General features: G+C 38.3%; 1 protein-coding gene across 12 annotated transcripts in view; it reads right to left on the reverse strand.

Annotated features, from left to right (window-relative positions):
- The window catches only part of FHOD3 (formin homology 2 domain containing 3), a 373,066-nt gene that overhangs the window by 195,476 nt on the left and 160,575 nt on the right, over positions 1-17,015 (reverse strand). For all 12 annotated transcript variants that reach the window (XM_057423039.1, XM_057423037.1, XM_057423036.1 and 9 more), the window contains exon 4: positions 6,613-6,680. In XM_057423039.1, coding sequence (XP_057279022.1) covers positions 6,613-6,680 — 68 coding nt within the window. The remainder of the gene's footprint in view (positions 1-6,612; positions 6,681-17,015) is intronic.

The raw sequence follows: 17,015 nt of genomic DNA on the forward strand, positions 1-17,015 counted from the left end.
GGGGGGGGGGGGGGGGGGGGGGGCGGGAAGTAATGGATAAGAATCAAAAGCTGCTTTACTGGATTTGCTGAGATTCCTCGGAGTCAAGTCAGTGTTTATTAGACACGGTTAACGTATAATTGGAGCATCAAGTTCCAGACAACCAAAACAGAAGAAAAAGCATGGCAGCAGGTAGACAACAAATATTGCCTACATTTATGGAAAGATTTAAATGTTTCAAAATTTCTTAGGAACTCTGGCTTTTTTCATTAAAAATAATAAATCTTGTCTGATTAAATTAACTTGTTAGAATACTTGCTCTTTAATGGGCATCCATGAAAAAAAGTATAAATTTAAAACCTGAAAACTTTCAGGTCATATTTGTATTTTATCAAGATCTATTCATTACTTTTTCATCCTTGGTGAGATGTGTCACATTTGTATATGAATGAAGAACTGAATCTTTTAGATTTTGGGTTTCCCTTCATAAAGAGTTTTTTTCCTTTTTGGGTACACACAACAAATTCTTTGAAGATCAAGGAGAACAAACAGCCTGCAGTATTTAATGTTTAAACTTTTCTGATAGAGAATCTGTCTCTAAAGCATACATTTGGGCACTTACATGTAGGGAAGGAAACAGAAGCTTTCACTGCTAAGATGAAAACAAAGATATCTTCAGTGGATGTAACTGAGATCTCCAAAGAACCACTCATAACTTAACGTGATTAAAGACAAAATTTAGAGAGGGAACAGTGCTTAGCCTGTACAGCAAAGTTGTTCCCATTACACACTTCTGTTCTTCCTTTAAGCCTGCTTTCTTCAGTTCCCAAGATCAAATAATTGTGACCCTACCTGGTGTTCACCACCATCTTGTCCAAGAAAGTTCTGGTTTTCCTATACTCTGAATATGGTGTTTTGCTTCTTCAGTGACCCAGTCACTGACTTCACTATTTTCATGTACCCTGCCCAATTCCTGTATCAGATGAGGAGGCTGCAGGTAGAAAGCCATCTTACTGTAACACTATAATACCTGCTTCTAGTGCTCTCACTGCACATAACCTCACAGTTGCATGACGCTACATTCACTTGAGAAAGATCCCAGAATTACCATCAAAATCTACCACTGAAGAATTCCACAGAGCAATAAGATGATGTATTCTGTCTTTCAGGAGAAGGAACTCAACTGTACTACAATTCTTCAAACTAGTTGAAAGAATAAAAGCAGAAAAGAAATTATTTCTGCAAGTTGAACCATTTTAAAGTAACTTTCTGCTTTCAATGTTTTATTATTTCAGTTAATGAAGGTGCACATAATTAGAGGATCTTTTTTCCTCAGAGAACTCTTTTCTTTTTTCTCCCTGTCAGTGCAAGAGGCAAGTAAGCAAAAATAAGTCACACTTGAGTATCAGATTAATTTATACAATTATTGACCAGAAAAGATTTGGTTGCCTCCCCCTATAAAGACAAAGCATTTATCAGGAAATGAACACAAAAAGTCCCGCTGTGACTGTCCCTCTTTGCTACATACAGTCCATCTAGCTGTACACACTCAATCACCAGGCAAAACTAACATTGAAACTAAAGACATTCTCTGCCATTGACTTGATGGGGACAGAATTTCATCCTTTGCACCTTGAGTAGACAGCAGATGCATCAATACACTGTGGCTTTTTTTCCTCCCAGTTAATAGCAGAATTGAAAAGTACTAGAGAAGTCACCTAGACCAGACCCTACCAAGATATTCTTCATGGCAACTAAGCAACAGATCAAACAATGTTCATGCATTTTATTGCATACCTGAGCAAGTTAAAGTAAGTAGGCCCCAAAGAAAACAAAGTTTTCTGATTTAGTTCAAAGATTCACACAGATTAGAGAATGAATAATGGCAGCTTCCCAAGTTTTTAGGCTATCCTAAAGGTGGAAGAAGTTCACATTTTATAGTCTCATTAAGAACTGTTTACATCTCAGGCCATAACAATGTCTAGGCATGAAGACAACACTATTTGCCACTGAAACTGAGAAACTGATTTTGATATTTAATGTGTCATATCTCTATATGTTGTTTTTTTTTAAATCTCTAAACAGTAATGAAACATATCCTTTGTAAAATGGGATTAAAAAGATATGTAAACTGCCATGTGGAACTATGGTCTATTCAATTTAGGAAGGAAATAAAGGTTTCTCTTTTTTCATGACTCAATCAAGAAGCCTTCCAAGAGGCCTCTTAAAGAGGAGAGGCTCCCTGTCTCACAAGTGATGACAGCAGCCCCTAAATCAAGTGTCACACAGCTTCAAACCCTATGGAGTCATCATTCATGCTTGCAAGAGGGGAAGGAGAAGCCTCCTTCCTTGACATCAATGAGGCAAACACAGAATACTCCTTCTGCTCTCCTAAGGATGATTGATGACTCCTCAGCAGCTGAAGTGTGTGACATTTGATTTCACTCACTGATAAGATTGTGTCTATCCAAACACCTTCTATTTAATGTTTCCAGGGTCCCTACAAAGCTGTTCGTTGTGAGGTTTTACACAAAGCTCAATTGTTCAATGATTAATGAATTTTTCAGCAATAGAAGAAAATTTTGTAACAGAACTTTGTAACTGTGCCCCTTGATATCCTAACCACAACACAATATAAGCATCAAGGTTCTTAAAAAAAAAAAAGTTGAAGATCTTCCCTCATTTGTCAAATGATACTTAGGGGGGAAAACAGTCAAGGAAAAAAAGCCAGTTTTATTCTACAACACCTTAAAATATACACCATAGGTTTGCCTTCCAGAAAACCTAATGGACTGCTTGATTAAAAATATTTTCCAAAACTTTAAAAAGCAGATTTGAACAATTATAGATTTCAACAGACTTGAAACATGCTTCATAGTGTTCTTATTTTTCTTACAACACCAAGTTATTTCTTATTTTGAAACGATGCAGTCAGCATGATTTGAAACTATGCTTTATAAATACAAAGCCCACTTTTGGCTATAGGTTCTAAAACCTACCTTATGTTGCAACTAGTCATAGCAGAGGTCTTGTTAAATAAAATTCTTTAATATCACGTAAATTACACAGCACTATTTACACCTATTACAGAGCTCATGCTCATTTGTTCTGCTATTAGGATTGATATTGAATTAACTATTCTAAGAAGCTGTATTTTTTTATCTCCCTTATGATATCACAATCAGGAAATGCAAGAATGTTTTGAGACCCTGATTTGGTGAGTGCCATGTTCAGCTGGATTCTTCCATGCATGTCCTTGGGAGCTTTAGCACTTTACACAAAATTCGTGAATCTCTGATAAACACAAGAATTGGGCAACTCAGAAGGCTATCATAAAATAGTCAAAGGGAACTAAACTGTACTCCAACAGCTCGTCATTTATATCTGTATGTCCTTTTTTCAGTTTTTTTTAAGGTCAAGTGCTTCATATATTTCTAGTGTGAACATTACTTTCTTACTCTGTAAGTTTGGTAGTCAAAAAGTATACTGGTAAATCAGAATACTGCAGTACAGCCAGAAAAAGATAATGAATGTGGCTATCCTAAGCCTTCAGAATGGCATTACTGTCAAAGAAAAATGCTCCACATAACCTTTATCATTTTTCCAAAACCAGCCCACCAGAAAAAAACAAACAGAAATTCCAAGGTTGGACTTGCCAAATGTATCTTTCATTTAAATTTTGAAACAAAGGCATTGCTTTTGCCAAACATCACTGAGCTTTGCTGAGGCCTCGCGTGAAAAAACAAGGGCTCTGACTATTTGGAATTCATATTTGATGTAAAACTTGGGATGGTTCCCACTTCATGCAAATAAGAGACTGCACGTTACCTTGAAGCTTTTTAAATTAAAAATGATACTGACACAGAGCTGTGCCAAATTAACTCAGAGATGATGAAATGATTATAAAAACATGGGTGTTACAAACTGTCTTGGCACTTAAAGACATGATGAAGTTTCTGCTAAAACAAAAATAAAGACTCGTTTTGAAGTCAACATTGTATTTTTGAAATATTACACTCTTAAGGAATTTAAAAATAATTAGGTACAAAATCAACAGATATTCATGTTAAAAAATATACTTATAAAAAACCTTTTAACATAATGATAGATTTCTAATGCTGACAAACTTTAATTTCACAGACAAAAAAACACCAACCCTTAGGTATGAACTTTTGGACAATAGTGATTGGTCTATAATATAACCTTATAATATTAACTTGTATTTTTCTTTACTAAGAAAAAATAAATAGCTTTTCTTCCTAAAACAGATATAAGAACCAACTTATGCTCTCTCTCATTGCTCATTATGAAATACATTAAAATCATGCTCAAAAGATGCCCATACTCAAAATTATGCCAGTAAATGTTGTTAAGGACATCAAAGTTGACAGGTGAACAGGAGCTTACAACATATAAGGTCTCATTTTCCAATTTGATGTGTACTGCCTCAAATACTTGAACATATAATATGAATACTCTCCAGCTTGAGGGAGACTTTTCCTCAATTTTCCAGTAATGATAACATGTACTTTGGGATAATGTGAATATTTTTTTGAAGACTACGTTTGTTCCACAAACAGCCACAGTTCTACCGAAAGTAGCTAATTAAAGTGGTAACAGGTAATTCCCAAATTCCTTTCAGTATCACATACATTAGGCAACAGGGAAGTTGAATTCTTCTAGGAAAATTACGTTCTGAAACTGTCAGACAGTCTTTACTTAAAAACTGGATTCATACATAGGTATGGGTTTGTGTGCATCGCTTTTTCCTTCCTGCTCATTACTCTTCAATGGAGTCAACTCCAATTGGATTTATTAGGATAAATATTTAAACAACATTTCCATAAAAACAGCTGATCATCTGGAAGATGGAGAACTTACTGGTGTGCACACTGAAAACACTGAGCACTATGCGCTCAGAAGTAGATGAAACTTCAAATAACCTACAGGGAAGAAAACATTTATGAATACCCAAACTGGGAGAAGTCATGATGGGAGGTATGGGAGGCACAGGATGGGTGGGAAGAAAGGCTTAGTATTCATTGCTAAATATACATGTGTGCGCCTAGACATCTGTGGAATACAAATACAGAGAAATACAAATAGCTGCCAGAAACAGTTGAAATGAACAAAAAGAGAAGAAACCAGAGAAGACTCTTGGAAACCTGCCAGATTTCCTCTAAGCATACAGTCCACCTACTTGGCAAGTTCACAGGGAAACCCAGCTTGCATCACTGTGACTCTCAAACAGTCCTTCCCGGGGAATGCCTTGAAGAGACAATGTTTTTTCCAATCTGTGGCCATAAGATGACCAGACTATTTTGCAGCTGGAACTCCTTCTTTGTCCAAAAAATTCAAGGACTTTTCTCTTACCCAGAAGGCACCTTTAGCTATGAAAATGTTCCATTAAATGGTTCACCCTTCACCACCTGCTACTGTTCAGAAAAACTTCATTTTAGCATTTTCTAAATTCTGAATGCTTAACTTTGAAACCCTGAAAAAGCATTTTGTGTTTTGGAAATTCGCAGTTCTGCAGTCTTGCAGATTTGTTAAATGTTGGTATTCTTCTTAAAATAAATGTCTATTTAAAACAAACCAAAAAGTGCTAAACTAACAGCTTGAAAGCCTTGCACCTACCTGTTGTTTCTGAAAAATATAGGTTGTCATCCTCCATTTGGATCCATTACTAAAGGAGAGACATGCTTTTTTATTGATTTCATTTATATTTACTGATAGAAATGGAATGCATCACCCTGAATTTCCTTTTAAGATCACACTGGCAGTATACTACTGTTCTCACTGATATTTTCTTGTTACTTTTCCTGACCTGTTCTCTCCAACAAGCCTCCTTCTACTCCTCCAATTTTCCTGAGTCCTCAGCTTATCCAGTAAAACCAATCTGAAATCCAAGCTTTTCATTCAATTCACTTCATTATCATCCACACCACTTGTCTATCACATTGGCTACTTCACCACAGGAGCCCAAATCCTGCTGATTTCAGGTCTCCTACATAACAGTCACATTCAAATCCATTCCTTTCCTTAAAAGTGATCAGACACTACCATACCCTCCTCAGCTCTGCAAAGCAACTTTTCAGCTATCAATAAAACATTTCCATTGACCTTCACAGTTCTCTCTCTACATCTTGGTTCCCATCAGATCTGTCCAATGTCTCTCACATCCTTTATCAGTTGCTGATGTGGCTTAAACCCAGTCTATTTGTCAATTATCAGGGTAATGTGAGGTCATGACCCCAACCCAGTTCCAACTCCTCTTTGCACATCTTTTCCAGTCTTTTCAATACAGAACTAGGCCACTGCTACTGTTTAATGAGCAGCCTAAGTTTCCATCTAAGAGCCACAATTTACCTCTCTCCTTTCCTGGCAGGCTCCAATCACCCACTCTGCTATTACTCCATATCTGGTCCTGACTTCTGAGGGGACAAAGGAAGGCCTGCAGACCATACAGAGAAAAGATCCTAAGAAACAATTGGCTAACTGCACATTACAAGTGAAGACTTAAACTTCCGTTGTGCAAGAAACCATAAGTTATTCCCTACATCAAAAAAAAAACAAAAACAACAAACTCAATTCACGTTCAAACCAGAGAATGGACAGTCACCACTTGCTCACCTGAAATATTTGTTTCAAGGAGAAAAGTGCCCGTCTCAGCTCCCGTCCATTGGAATTGTAAAGTTTTTCTGGGGGTAAAAAAAAAGACAACAGAAAGAAGTTAAGCATAAACAAAACTGTCAACATGGCAAAAAAGTAGGACAGATTTCAAAGAGTTGAAGAGTCATAGTGCCCACTTCACATCAGACTGCTGTTACAGAAAGCAGCTTTATTTTATTATATATATATAGGACTTATTCATCAAAAAAGTGCACATAAAACCAGGGTTCAGTTGTCCATAACTTCAGATGGCATCTCTCAGGTAAACTCACAATAGCTTTAACAAGGTCAGTAAGAAACAATATTCTAAGGATTTTCTGTAAATGCCTACTCTTTCTACATTAAGATAAATTTAGGGCTTATTGAAAGTACCAGATAAGTCTCAAAAGACTCAACTGAGAGCACTCTTTGCTTTTGTTATCAAAGCTAGAGCCACTGAATCCATCCTTGACTGCCTTCCCTCTAGACATTCTTTTCTCATGCTCTCATCTTTCTATTGTTAAATCCTTTCTGCAATGGCAATGAACATTAATACCAGAAATAGTCGGACAGTCTGTTCTAAGCATAATTCAAAACAGTGTTTTATTCTCATGAAAACTGATCTTGATCTTTTTCTAAGTAGAGCAGAAGCCTTCTTTTCATCATCCAATACTGATATAGATTACTTCATTTATTCCCTTACTAATGCATACTCATAGAAATAATTTAAAGTAGATGAAAGCATCTCCTCTGCTTTCTGAACCCTGCCACAACATTTGTGCCTTTGCAAGAAGTCTTGGACTGTATATTTCAAGTTTATTATATTTGGAAGTGATTTGCAACTATGCATGGATGGAGCAGAAGGTATGCTTTAAGTCCTCCTGCTCTATTATGTTTTGCATATCTGATAAAGAGAGACTATACACAACACTTCTACAGTCCTAAATTCAATTTTATTACACTAATGTACTCTGAGGACAATTACAAAGAAAAATCAAATCTTTATGGTCATCATGACATACTTTGCCTCACACACAGATCATCATGAAAGGACTATCTCTCCAGTGACCAGTAGGTCATGCAATAAAAGCTGGAGTGCCCACAGAGTGGGAATATTCTTATGAGAAAATGAAATACCAGCCCCAAAGTTTGATTTCTTACTTTCCCTTGTTTATTTCTCTTTTAATTGCTACCTTACACTACAAAATCAAATTAAATTTCATTTTATTTTATTTCCCTCTCTCAGAAAGTAACAAAAAAGGCCCGGCATTTCAGGATTCAATGCATTTGTAAGTTTTTTATTTCAATAAAAGAAAGTAGATTTTAATTTTAGAAAATCATTTCTTATTCGCAAAAGTCACCTTCAACCAAAGGAAAAACGTGAGGTAAAACTCACACTTTTTTTTTTTTTTTTTTAATTTTGAAAGGAGTTTTGTTCATCCTTAATTACCTCTGATTTCAAAGGCAGAACATGTAGGAATGGCAAAACTATTGCTGTTATAAGTTGTCTCCTTCCTTGCACTGTTTATAGATTCCTGACAAAACATTGGAAGAATGGATTTCACTTCAAGCCATAAACTTAGAGGCATACTTTAATTACTCTTGCTTAAAAACTCACTGGCATGCGAAACCACATTTCTTGGCAGGATAAAGAGTAATTTTGTCAGGAAAGCTTAAAGAATAATAAAGGTCTTTTAAGACCCGGTCTGTCAACTTTACATGCCATATTACATGGAATATTCCTCTTTGAAAGATACCTCCATCTGGCATTTGTTATTACTGATTTTCCTCTATTCATAATTCACCAGCATCGTTATGAGCAGAATGTCTCGAAACAAGGCAGTACATTATCATCTTAATTAAGAGAGGCACCACTTCTTAAAGTGCTGGCAACTTTGTACATAAATATCAATGTCTTAACAAATGCCGTCTGTTGGTTTTGGTCTTAAACAGGAACAATCATCATCCCAGCCCTGGGTAAACTCCTAACGAACCATTGTTATGATACCATAACAATGGTTGCTTTCATTGGTGCATGAAGATTTTTGGTATGTCTCAGAGGAAAAATGCTGAACATTTTTCTTCTTGACCATTTCACAGAGCATAACATCGTCCTTGGCAATCAGCACAAGCAATGCTCTCCTGCTCACATGTAGCAAAGAGGACACAAGTTATCATTAGAGCTGAAGAATCAATAACTACTGGAAGCATCAAGTTTGATAATAGCCGTGGCAACAAGACAGAACATGTAGCAAACGTTGGTCTCACACCTCTTTTGAGGAGGAATAGTCATGGAATCATAGAATAGCTTGGGTCAGAAGGGACATTTAAAGGTCATCTAGTCCAAACCCCCTGCAATGAACAGAGACATCTTCAAATAGATCAGGTTGCTCAGAGCCCTGTCCAACCTGACTTTGAGTGTTGAGAGAAGTCTTCTCACTTCTGACATCTACTACCAGGGCGCAGCAATCTACACAGAAACAATATACATTTGCACACCCAAGTTTAAGCCAATGTACTGCACGGGTCGCCATATGCCAGATTATACTTTTACTGCATTTCTGTGTTGTTTTTTTTAGAAAACAATAAACACATACACACTATTAGACATGCACAAGATTTTTTCTAACAAAGTCTTTTAAACACACTGAGAAATGGCCTTTCATGCTAAAGCACAGAAGTGACTGTAACTCACATGGTGCATCTCTGGCAGAATTGTCTTTGACTGATGCCTATAGCTTTGAAACAGGAGTCCATCCTGCTGCCATCGCTACAAAAATCTCCTAGGTGCTCCTAGGAAAGCTCGAAAGACCTACCTTCTCAATGCTGTGTTATAACATGTTGTAGATATGCTTGAATACATACACCAGGACTGTCTTATGCCAGAAACGGAACTTATGACCTTCAAGCAAGAAGATTCACTGTTATACTTCTTGCTGAAACTTCACAAGTCTCAAGTCTCTGGCCCTTTGGTAAAACACATTCCCAGGTCAGGTACAGGTCGGAGACATACTACACTCACACACTTCGAGATTAGAGAAGATAAAACAGTTCAGGAAGTTTGAGATATCTGACTGTATTTAGCTATTAATGGCTGAATTTCTCACAGTCATGTCCTGGTAAGCTATGCTATTTCAGTTCTTTTTTACTATGCTTCCTCAAGAAATTAAGAGCTGCATCTGTGGCTGTGAAATAGGTTTAATTCCAGGTACCTAATGATAGAAAAATCTCCTAGTGGTTCCCTTTGATGTTAAGTAACACTAGAGGGCACTGCTTATTTCTTTATTTTATGAGAGAAAAGTCACTGCGCATCCCTGGGCTTCCCACTGATCGAGCAATACTGTTTGGGATGCCAAGTGGGTAATTCACTAGCCTTGAAACCCTGCTTTTTAATCAGTAGACTGTAGGACATCCTGAGAAATCAAAAAGCATCAGCACTCCCAATCTCACACCTTCAAAATCAGTCAAGTCTTTCAAAACTATCCAACAGAAAACCAGCTACTGGTATGGGTTTGAGTTGTATCTACTGCTATGGGTTAGAGTTGTATCTTTGTGTAAGAAGCAAGAGTCACATTTGTTAAATTACCCTTCGCAGCATAATGGGTAGCTGTATATCTTTGAAAGACAAAGAAGTTCCCTTAGTTCACCAATCCCTTCTACAGGCAGAGCATCAAAGATAACCGGGCTTGAGATACAGACACACGTGAGAGGTACCAACCCACAAGTGCCTGTTCTCTTGCAATGGCAAGACTTTGGTTGAGAGAACGCTTCACACTCTAAAAGAAAGCTTTTATTTATTACTCCAGGCTATTCTTTGTTTTTAGTTTTGCAAAAAAATCAGCTCTCCTACAGAGGAAAAGAGAACAACTCATGCTAGCTGTAAAGGGATTTCTCTAGGTGAATTTGGTACAAACATGGCAGTGGAGAGAAGGCAATTGGGCGTACAATAGGCACCTTCTCAGAAAGCAAAATAAACCTTTAAATATCTTCATTTAGCTGGACCACTGGTGGCTTTCAAAGAGGATCCTGTATTTTCAAAGTCAGAGGCTCAGATTTCATTGGGTATTCAACTCTTTTGACTGCATGGGAAAAGGGACTTAAAGAAAATAATTATTGGTCTTTATATCCTTATTGAAAGTATCATCTTTTCATTTGCTTTCTATGGCAAAATAAGAGTTTTCAATCTGCAATAATAAAAGAAAAATAGAACTGGCTGGATATTCCTTAGTTCAGTCCCATGTGTTACACCTGACCTCTGACCGACAGGGTACCATCCTCCTCCCTTCCTCTTCCATCACACCCATTGAATTAGTCCCTGGGATATAGTAATTTATGTAGCATCAGCCTTTTGAGCTATTGGCAAAGGCCCATGAACATCTGGCTGAGCACAAATGGGAGTTGCTCTGCTTCACTTGCTGCTGCCTGAATGACCTCCACGTCTCCCATCCATGCCTCTTTTCTTAAAACTGTAATTTCAAGATGAAGCGCCTTTCCTTACAAAAACATAAAAGGGAGATTAAATCCACATTTGATTACATTAGCAGTGTACCTCGTGCAGATCTAATTAAATGACATTTTAAACATTTCCTGCCATTCACTTCTGAAGTCTTTGCATGGGTCAGAAGTAGCAATATTCTCTGGCTTCCACTAGCCACTTGCAAATGCGCTAGTACTTAGAAACTAAAAACTTAACTCTTGTCTCTGCAACAATGAATAAAACATTATTTTAAGTGCTCTCGAGGAAGAAGTATTAGTGATAGAAATAATAGTAATTGTCTTTTAGAATTTAAATTAACTACCTAGGCTTCCACCAGCACAGAGGAGAGAGGGAGGGGAAAATAAAGAACAAAGAAAAATGTTTATAACTATAAAACCCCCCTCTTTCTGCAAATGCCAAGTACCACACTTCCAGATTTATCACTGCACCATTCCAATTTTAAATGGGTATTATTCTATCTGAATGAACTTACAGAAACGTAAAACTCGGTAAAAATTCGAGCAGCACAGCAAGAAGTCAGGCATGCAGGTCCAGTCCTGTGAATGGGCTTCCGGAAGCAGCCTGTGGTAGACCTCACTGGGTTACTTAAGCAGGCCCATGGCTACATATAGTCCTGCAGATCCATGAAACAACTGTATATAAAACTAATTAGTGCAGTGTGCCAGCCTTTCACTGTATGTCAAACAAATTAAAGCAGTCCTCTAAGAAAAGCCCTGGTCCTGTGCCAAGAACAGGCTCTCCTTTTAATTTTGCTTTTGTCCACGAAAGCTAGTCATAAATGTGTTGGCCAGACAAGGCACTCTCCTTTTCCTCCCAGACCCCCTAGGAAATACACGGAGAAGGGATTCATTCACAGGCACATTGCCCACTATTGCATTAACACAATTGCTTCTGCTGAGATTACTTTGTTTTGCATATTGCAAACCTTCATTTTTTTACTGAATCTGATCTTATTATCTTTTTATAAACAGTTTGTGATGCATTAATTAATGCAACACGTCACATGTGAATTCAAGCTATATATTCTCCCCCTGATCCAGGGATAAACGATTAGCACTTAGCACAGAAAAAGGAGTTTTCCCATAAAAAAGAGCCCGAGGCCAAGCAAGCGGTCCACACAAAATCAAACAGAAATCTGTATGAAATGGCAGAGATTCTGGGAAGCCTGGCATGGCAACACCAAGCCCATGTCACCATCAGCACTGACTGCTTTGGAGGAATGTGCAGGCTGCCTCCAAGGAATGCCGCCCCAGCTCCCCATCAGAGCAAAACCTCCCTCCCCTCCTTTTTCATTCAGACACACAGCAGCTGCTTAGCTAATTATCTGGGACAGTGGGTCCCCTCAGTAAGCAGGGTCCTTTGCCCCCACTGGGAGAGGGGAATCCTTTGTGGGGAGAGTATCCTATTACGCCTGCATATGAGAAGAGCTGCCCTTCAAGCCCACATCCTTATTCCCTTTCTCTGTAAAGGACTCGCAGGTGGGGAGTGGGAGGAGGGAAAACCACAAAAACAGCCTTGGAGATCCTTTCCTATCACAAACCCTAAAGCCACGCTAGTAGAGGCTTGAAACAGAGGTGCAAAGAGCCACCTGCAAACCCCAGGAAGCTCATGGGTTTAGACAGGCAAGCAGGGAGAAATCTATGTCGGAATCTCCACTGGAAGTGAAAAATACCCGCTACGGCAAGCACTTCAGAGCAGTTCTGTACACTCACGCTTAAGGAGTTTTCTGCCTCATCAAGAGAAGGCATATGCTTTCCTGTTGCTGCAAGACAGCAGAAATAGTCCCCTGGATGTCCACAGGGAGAGAACACACTGCAGAAATCCCACTTTGGGAAGAAAGATTGGAACTAACTTTTATTCACCATTTCTCTGAAGCACCAAACATCCCAATTTCTATCACAAGGGAAGGAACATAAAAGTGTCAGCACAAGAATGACTGTACATTTAAATTCAGTGACAAATGTAACCCCCTCCTCCCGGTGGAAGTGTCCTCCCCATGAAGCATACCCTGATTCTTGCTCCTGTATTTCCAAGAGATGTGAAATGAGATTCAATCATTTGCAGGAAAAGAAGTAACAATAAGAAAACCACAGAGAAGAATGATGATCCTGAGTATGAGAAACCAGAGACACACAAACAACAGAGAAACAACACAAAGAGAAGTACAGAAAAGGGGATTCAATAAGAAGCAGAACAGACAGCAGGAGAGGTGGAGGTCTGGAGTGTCACTAACATGAAAACAATAATGCTTTAAGAAAAAGCAGTAATGCTTACTATCACCTACAGAGAATTAAAAATAAGGAAGCATGGGAAGACTGGGTGAGAAAATGAATAATTAATGTTTAACAGAGAGAGAGAAATCACCCTTTCAGGGCAGGTTCTTTTTTTTCTGAACACATCATTCCTGAACATCCTGAAGACTCCCCCACTCTTGCTTCCAGGTTTTAGTCAGCACTTGAGATTAATTACCAACATTGCTGATAACCTACAGCAACATCTAAGTAATTAGATAAGACTTAAAAGGAAATATTTTTCCTTTTACTACCAATCATATAGTTGGTAGAAGGGACACTTTACAGCCTTCATCATACTACACTCTGGGAGCCTAACAGTTATTGACTGTTTCTACCAAACCTCTCTTTATTCTGCTTGGCTTCAAGCCCTGTGTCATGGATAAACCATTAGCCACAGTTTCCCCCTCTCAAAGCTCTAAATTACTATCCCTTTACTCCTGTGGAGCCATCCACTGCATGTGGAAGTAGGAAGGACATTTGTCACACTATCTGTACAAATTATGGCAAACAAATTTCAATGATTTACCCTAAAAGGAGATGCTAAAATGCAGCAAGTGTTTAGAGAGTTAAGTGCAAAAGGAAAATTAGCTTTCATCTACTGGGTTTTGGACCATGGAAGCTGGTACTCTGTATGTTGTATTGCATTATGCCAAGATTGAGATCTTAAAAACTGATGGTGTCTAAACTTCCTTTCACTATTGCCATTTCTAACTTACCTAGTGTATTAAGTGTCCCTGCTTACTCAAAGGCAAGCAAACGGACCCGTAAGCTGATGTTGGCTGAGAGAAGGATGATGCTGGCTGTCACAAACAGCTAGTACTTTTTCCCCTAGTTTTATACTTCTGTGCTCGCTCCTGTTTTTCCACCTGTACTGCAGAAACCTGTCTCAGCTGTCTTCTGCTGCTGTGGAAAAAAAGAATGTAAGCAATAAAAAAGCCCAACAGCAGGAGAACACAACAGCAGGTTTTACTTAAATTATGAAATAAAGTTAGAATGGGACATTAAAACCCAGAGTCAACAAGGAATCACTTAACTGCACAGAAAGCAGGAGCAGTCTGATACCTACTGATAACTTTGGACACATGGGGAAAGCCTGCTATGGGAAACAATGGCAGCGAAGCAAGTACACTGTGTAGGTCCGTGGACATAATACAGTTCTAGAATAAACTGCTGAAACAGCTCAGTCTCCATTCCTTGAAATAAAATGCAACACTAGAAAGGCACAATCAAAAGTTAAAGCTTTGCCAACATATTAACAAAATAAAGACCCTGTGCCTCTTCAGCCTGTTCATTCCAGCTAGGTAACAGCCACCATAGTGTACTTCCCTGCAATGATTTATTTATAAAGGTCTTCTCCACTTGAATGCAAAAGGCAGTAACATGCTCTTTAGTTCTGAAGTGCAGGAAACGGTACTTCATGTTGATAACTTCAAAGGAGCGCACTTCTTCATGTCCAAAAAATGCTGTGACTGTTCTTCTGTAAAAGTCAAAGGGTTGCAGAAGGGAAAAGGCTGTAAAACAAGGTCATTATTACAGCACTGTATTACAGCAAGTGGTGATGGAAAAGACTTAAGAGGTCATCTTGTTCATCCTCCTACTAATGCAAAATTGTTCCTTGGAGAGTAATACAGTAGGAAAGTAGTTGTTATACTAAAATATAGGTTACATAATTCAACAGAATGGGGCCAGGGAAAATTGCTAGAAAGAAAATAATATAGAAGAACTTATTGCTTTGTTTAGAGATTAATGAAAGCAATCTGAGGCTAAAAAATAATCATAAAAAAGCATATGTTGAGGCCAATCTTTAATGTTTGTTTCAGGTTACAACTAGGTTTCCAAATTGCTGACCTGGATGTTTGTGCTTGAACAAGTACATCAGTGCCTCCTGGATTGCAAGTACTTAATAACAACATGCTAGTCCTGATTTGAGTTTTCTGGTTTTATTCCATTTTAAATGCAATGCCAACATGCTGCCCCGCATGCTCAATTGGTATTAGTAAACAAAGAGCAATAAGCAAATTGTAGGAACCTATCACCAAAAAGAAAGGACAAAGTATTTAGGCATACACCCTCTACCCCAAGAGTTATGGATGCCTTATCTGTGCTGACAGCTTGGCAAAAGGCAAAACATCCAAGCTCAAAGGCATCACAGGTTTGTGCCAAGAACATGAATGGGCTCCTGAGCTTCAAGTTCAGACCAAGATTTTCTGTTGCGTAAGAAATGAACAAAATACATCAGAGGCTATCTACGAGACCAGGTTGTTTCAGGGATCCCAGTCCATCCTCAGGAAGCACATCAGGATTTAACTAACCTTTGGATTTCAGAGGAGGCAGCCTCCCAATTAACTGCATGCATTCAACCCCGTCAGATGCCATTCAGAAATTTAGACAGCAAGTATGGATCACTCATTTGCTAGCAAGGCAACAGGCAAAAGGTCATCAGCAATAGCTGATGCTGAAAATCTCATAAAGCTGCTTTTCCTAAGACTGCTACTAGCAATTACAAGTGTGCGCATCTTTAAATTCCTGGACCTGCATTGCCTATGTTCATGTGAGACTTTTCAGTCTCACAGCTACACTGCTGGGGGTAACAGCTTCCAACACAATGCTGGGTTTCTTTGACCATTTGGAATAGCCAAGGCCATGCATCCACTACAAAATCCCCTCATACAAAAAATAATAGATGTGCCTCTACTGACACACAGAATACAGATTAAGGATTAATATTTGTACTTGAGCACTGCACAGAAGCATCAGTCACACAGTCATGAAGATCCTCCTGGAACGCTTCTCTAGAGGAGGCACCTGAATCCAGTGGAGGTTCATCTACAGGATTTTTTCACCAAAATTAATTAAAACACAGTACAAGCAAAGAATTCCAATTGAAATGCCACAGCACCTCAGAGATATTTATTTCAATATTTTCGTACATTTAATGGCAATAATATTGATTCCTAAAACTTTATTTTCTATTTCAAATTTAATTTTCAGACCTTTCCAGTCTGCAAACTCTTGCAGTGTCGCTATATAACACCCTCTTCCTTATATTAAACAACTTCACTTGCTGTTCATCTTTCCTAATCCTCTGACAGTTCTCCTTGTGTGCATCCTCTAATGAATTCACATCTCTAAATATCCAAACCCAGCCACAGCAACTCAACTGCTCAAACCCAGACACTGCAATTCAACTGAGGCATTACTAATTTTGAGTAAAGAGGAGAAAGCACTTCAACAGACAGACTTGTTTTTTCTTTAGTATTAGAGGCACACAGCAAAGAACAATCTCTTAAGTAATTGTGCCATAGTTCCTAGCAAACGTGATCTCAGTCAGAAACATTAGGCTAGTCAACCAGCTTTGTTCAAACAACTTCATCTGTCTTTTTCCATATGCCTTGATGTGTTTTAAGGCTCTTGAAGGATGCTTATTTAGGATACTTGAAAAATATATTTAAATTAACACACATTAAGTTAACAGAGGCTGATTTGCAACAGAGAGCGAATGAAGAAATACCAGAAGTACAGAAGGACAGAGTGCAACCTAAATAGTTTTAGCAGATGTCAAAGTAATTCAGGGTCAGCAAGTTTCTCAGCAT

Source organism: Pezoporus wallicus, unplaced genomic scaffold (assembly GCF_028554395.1).
Source record: "Pezoporus wallicus isolate ANWC-B61680 ecotype Strahan unplaced genomic scaffold, APGP_CSIRO_Pwel_v1 contig_749, whole genome shotgun sequence".
Taxonomy (NCBI): domain Eukaryota; kingdom Metazoa; phylum Chordata; class Aves; order Psittaciformes; family Psittacidae; genus Pezoporus; species Pezoporus wallicus.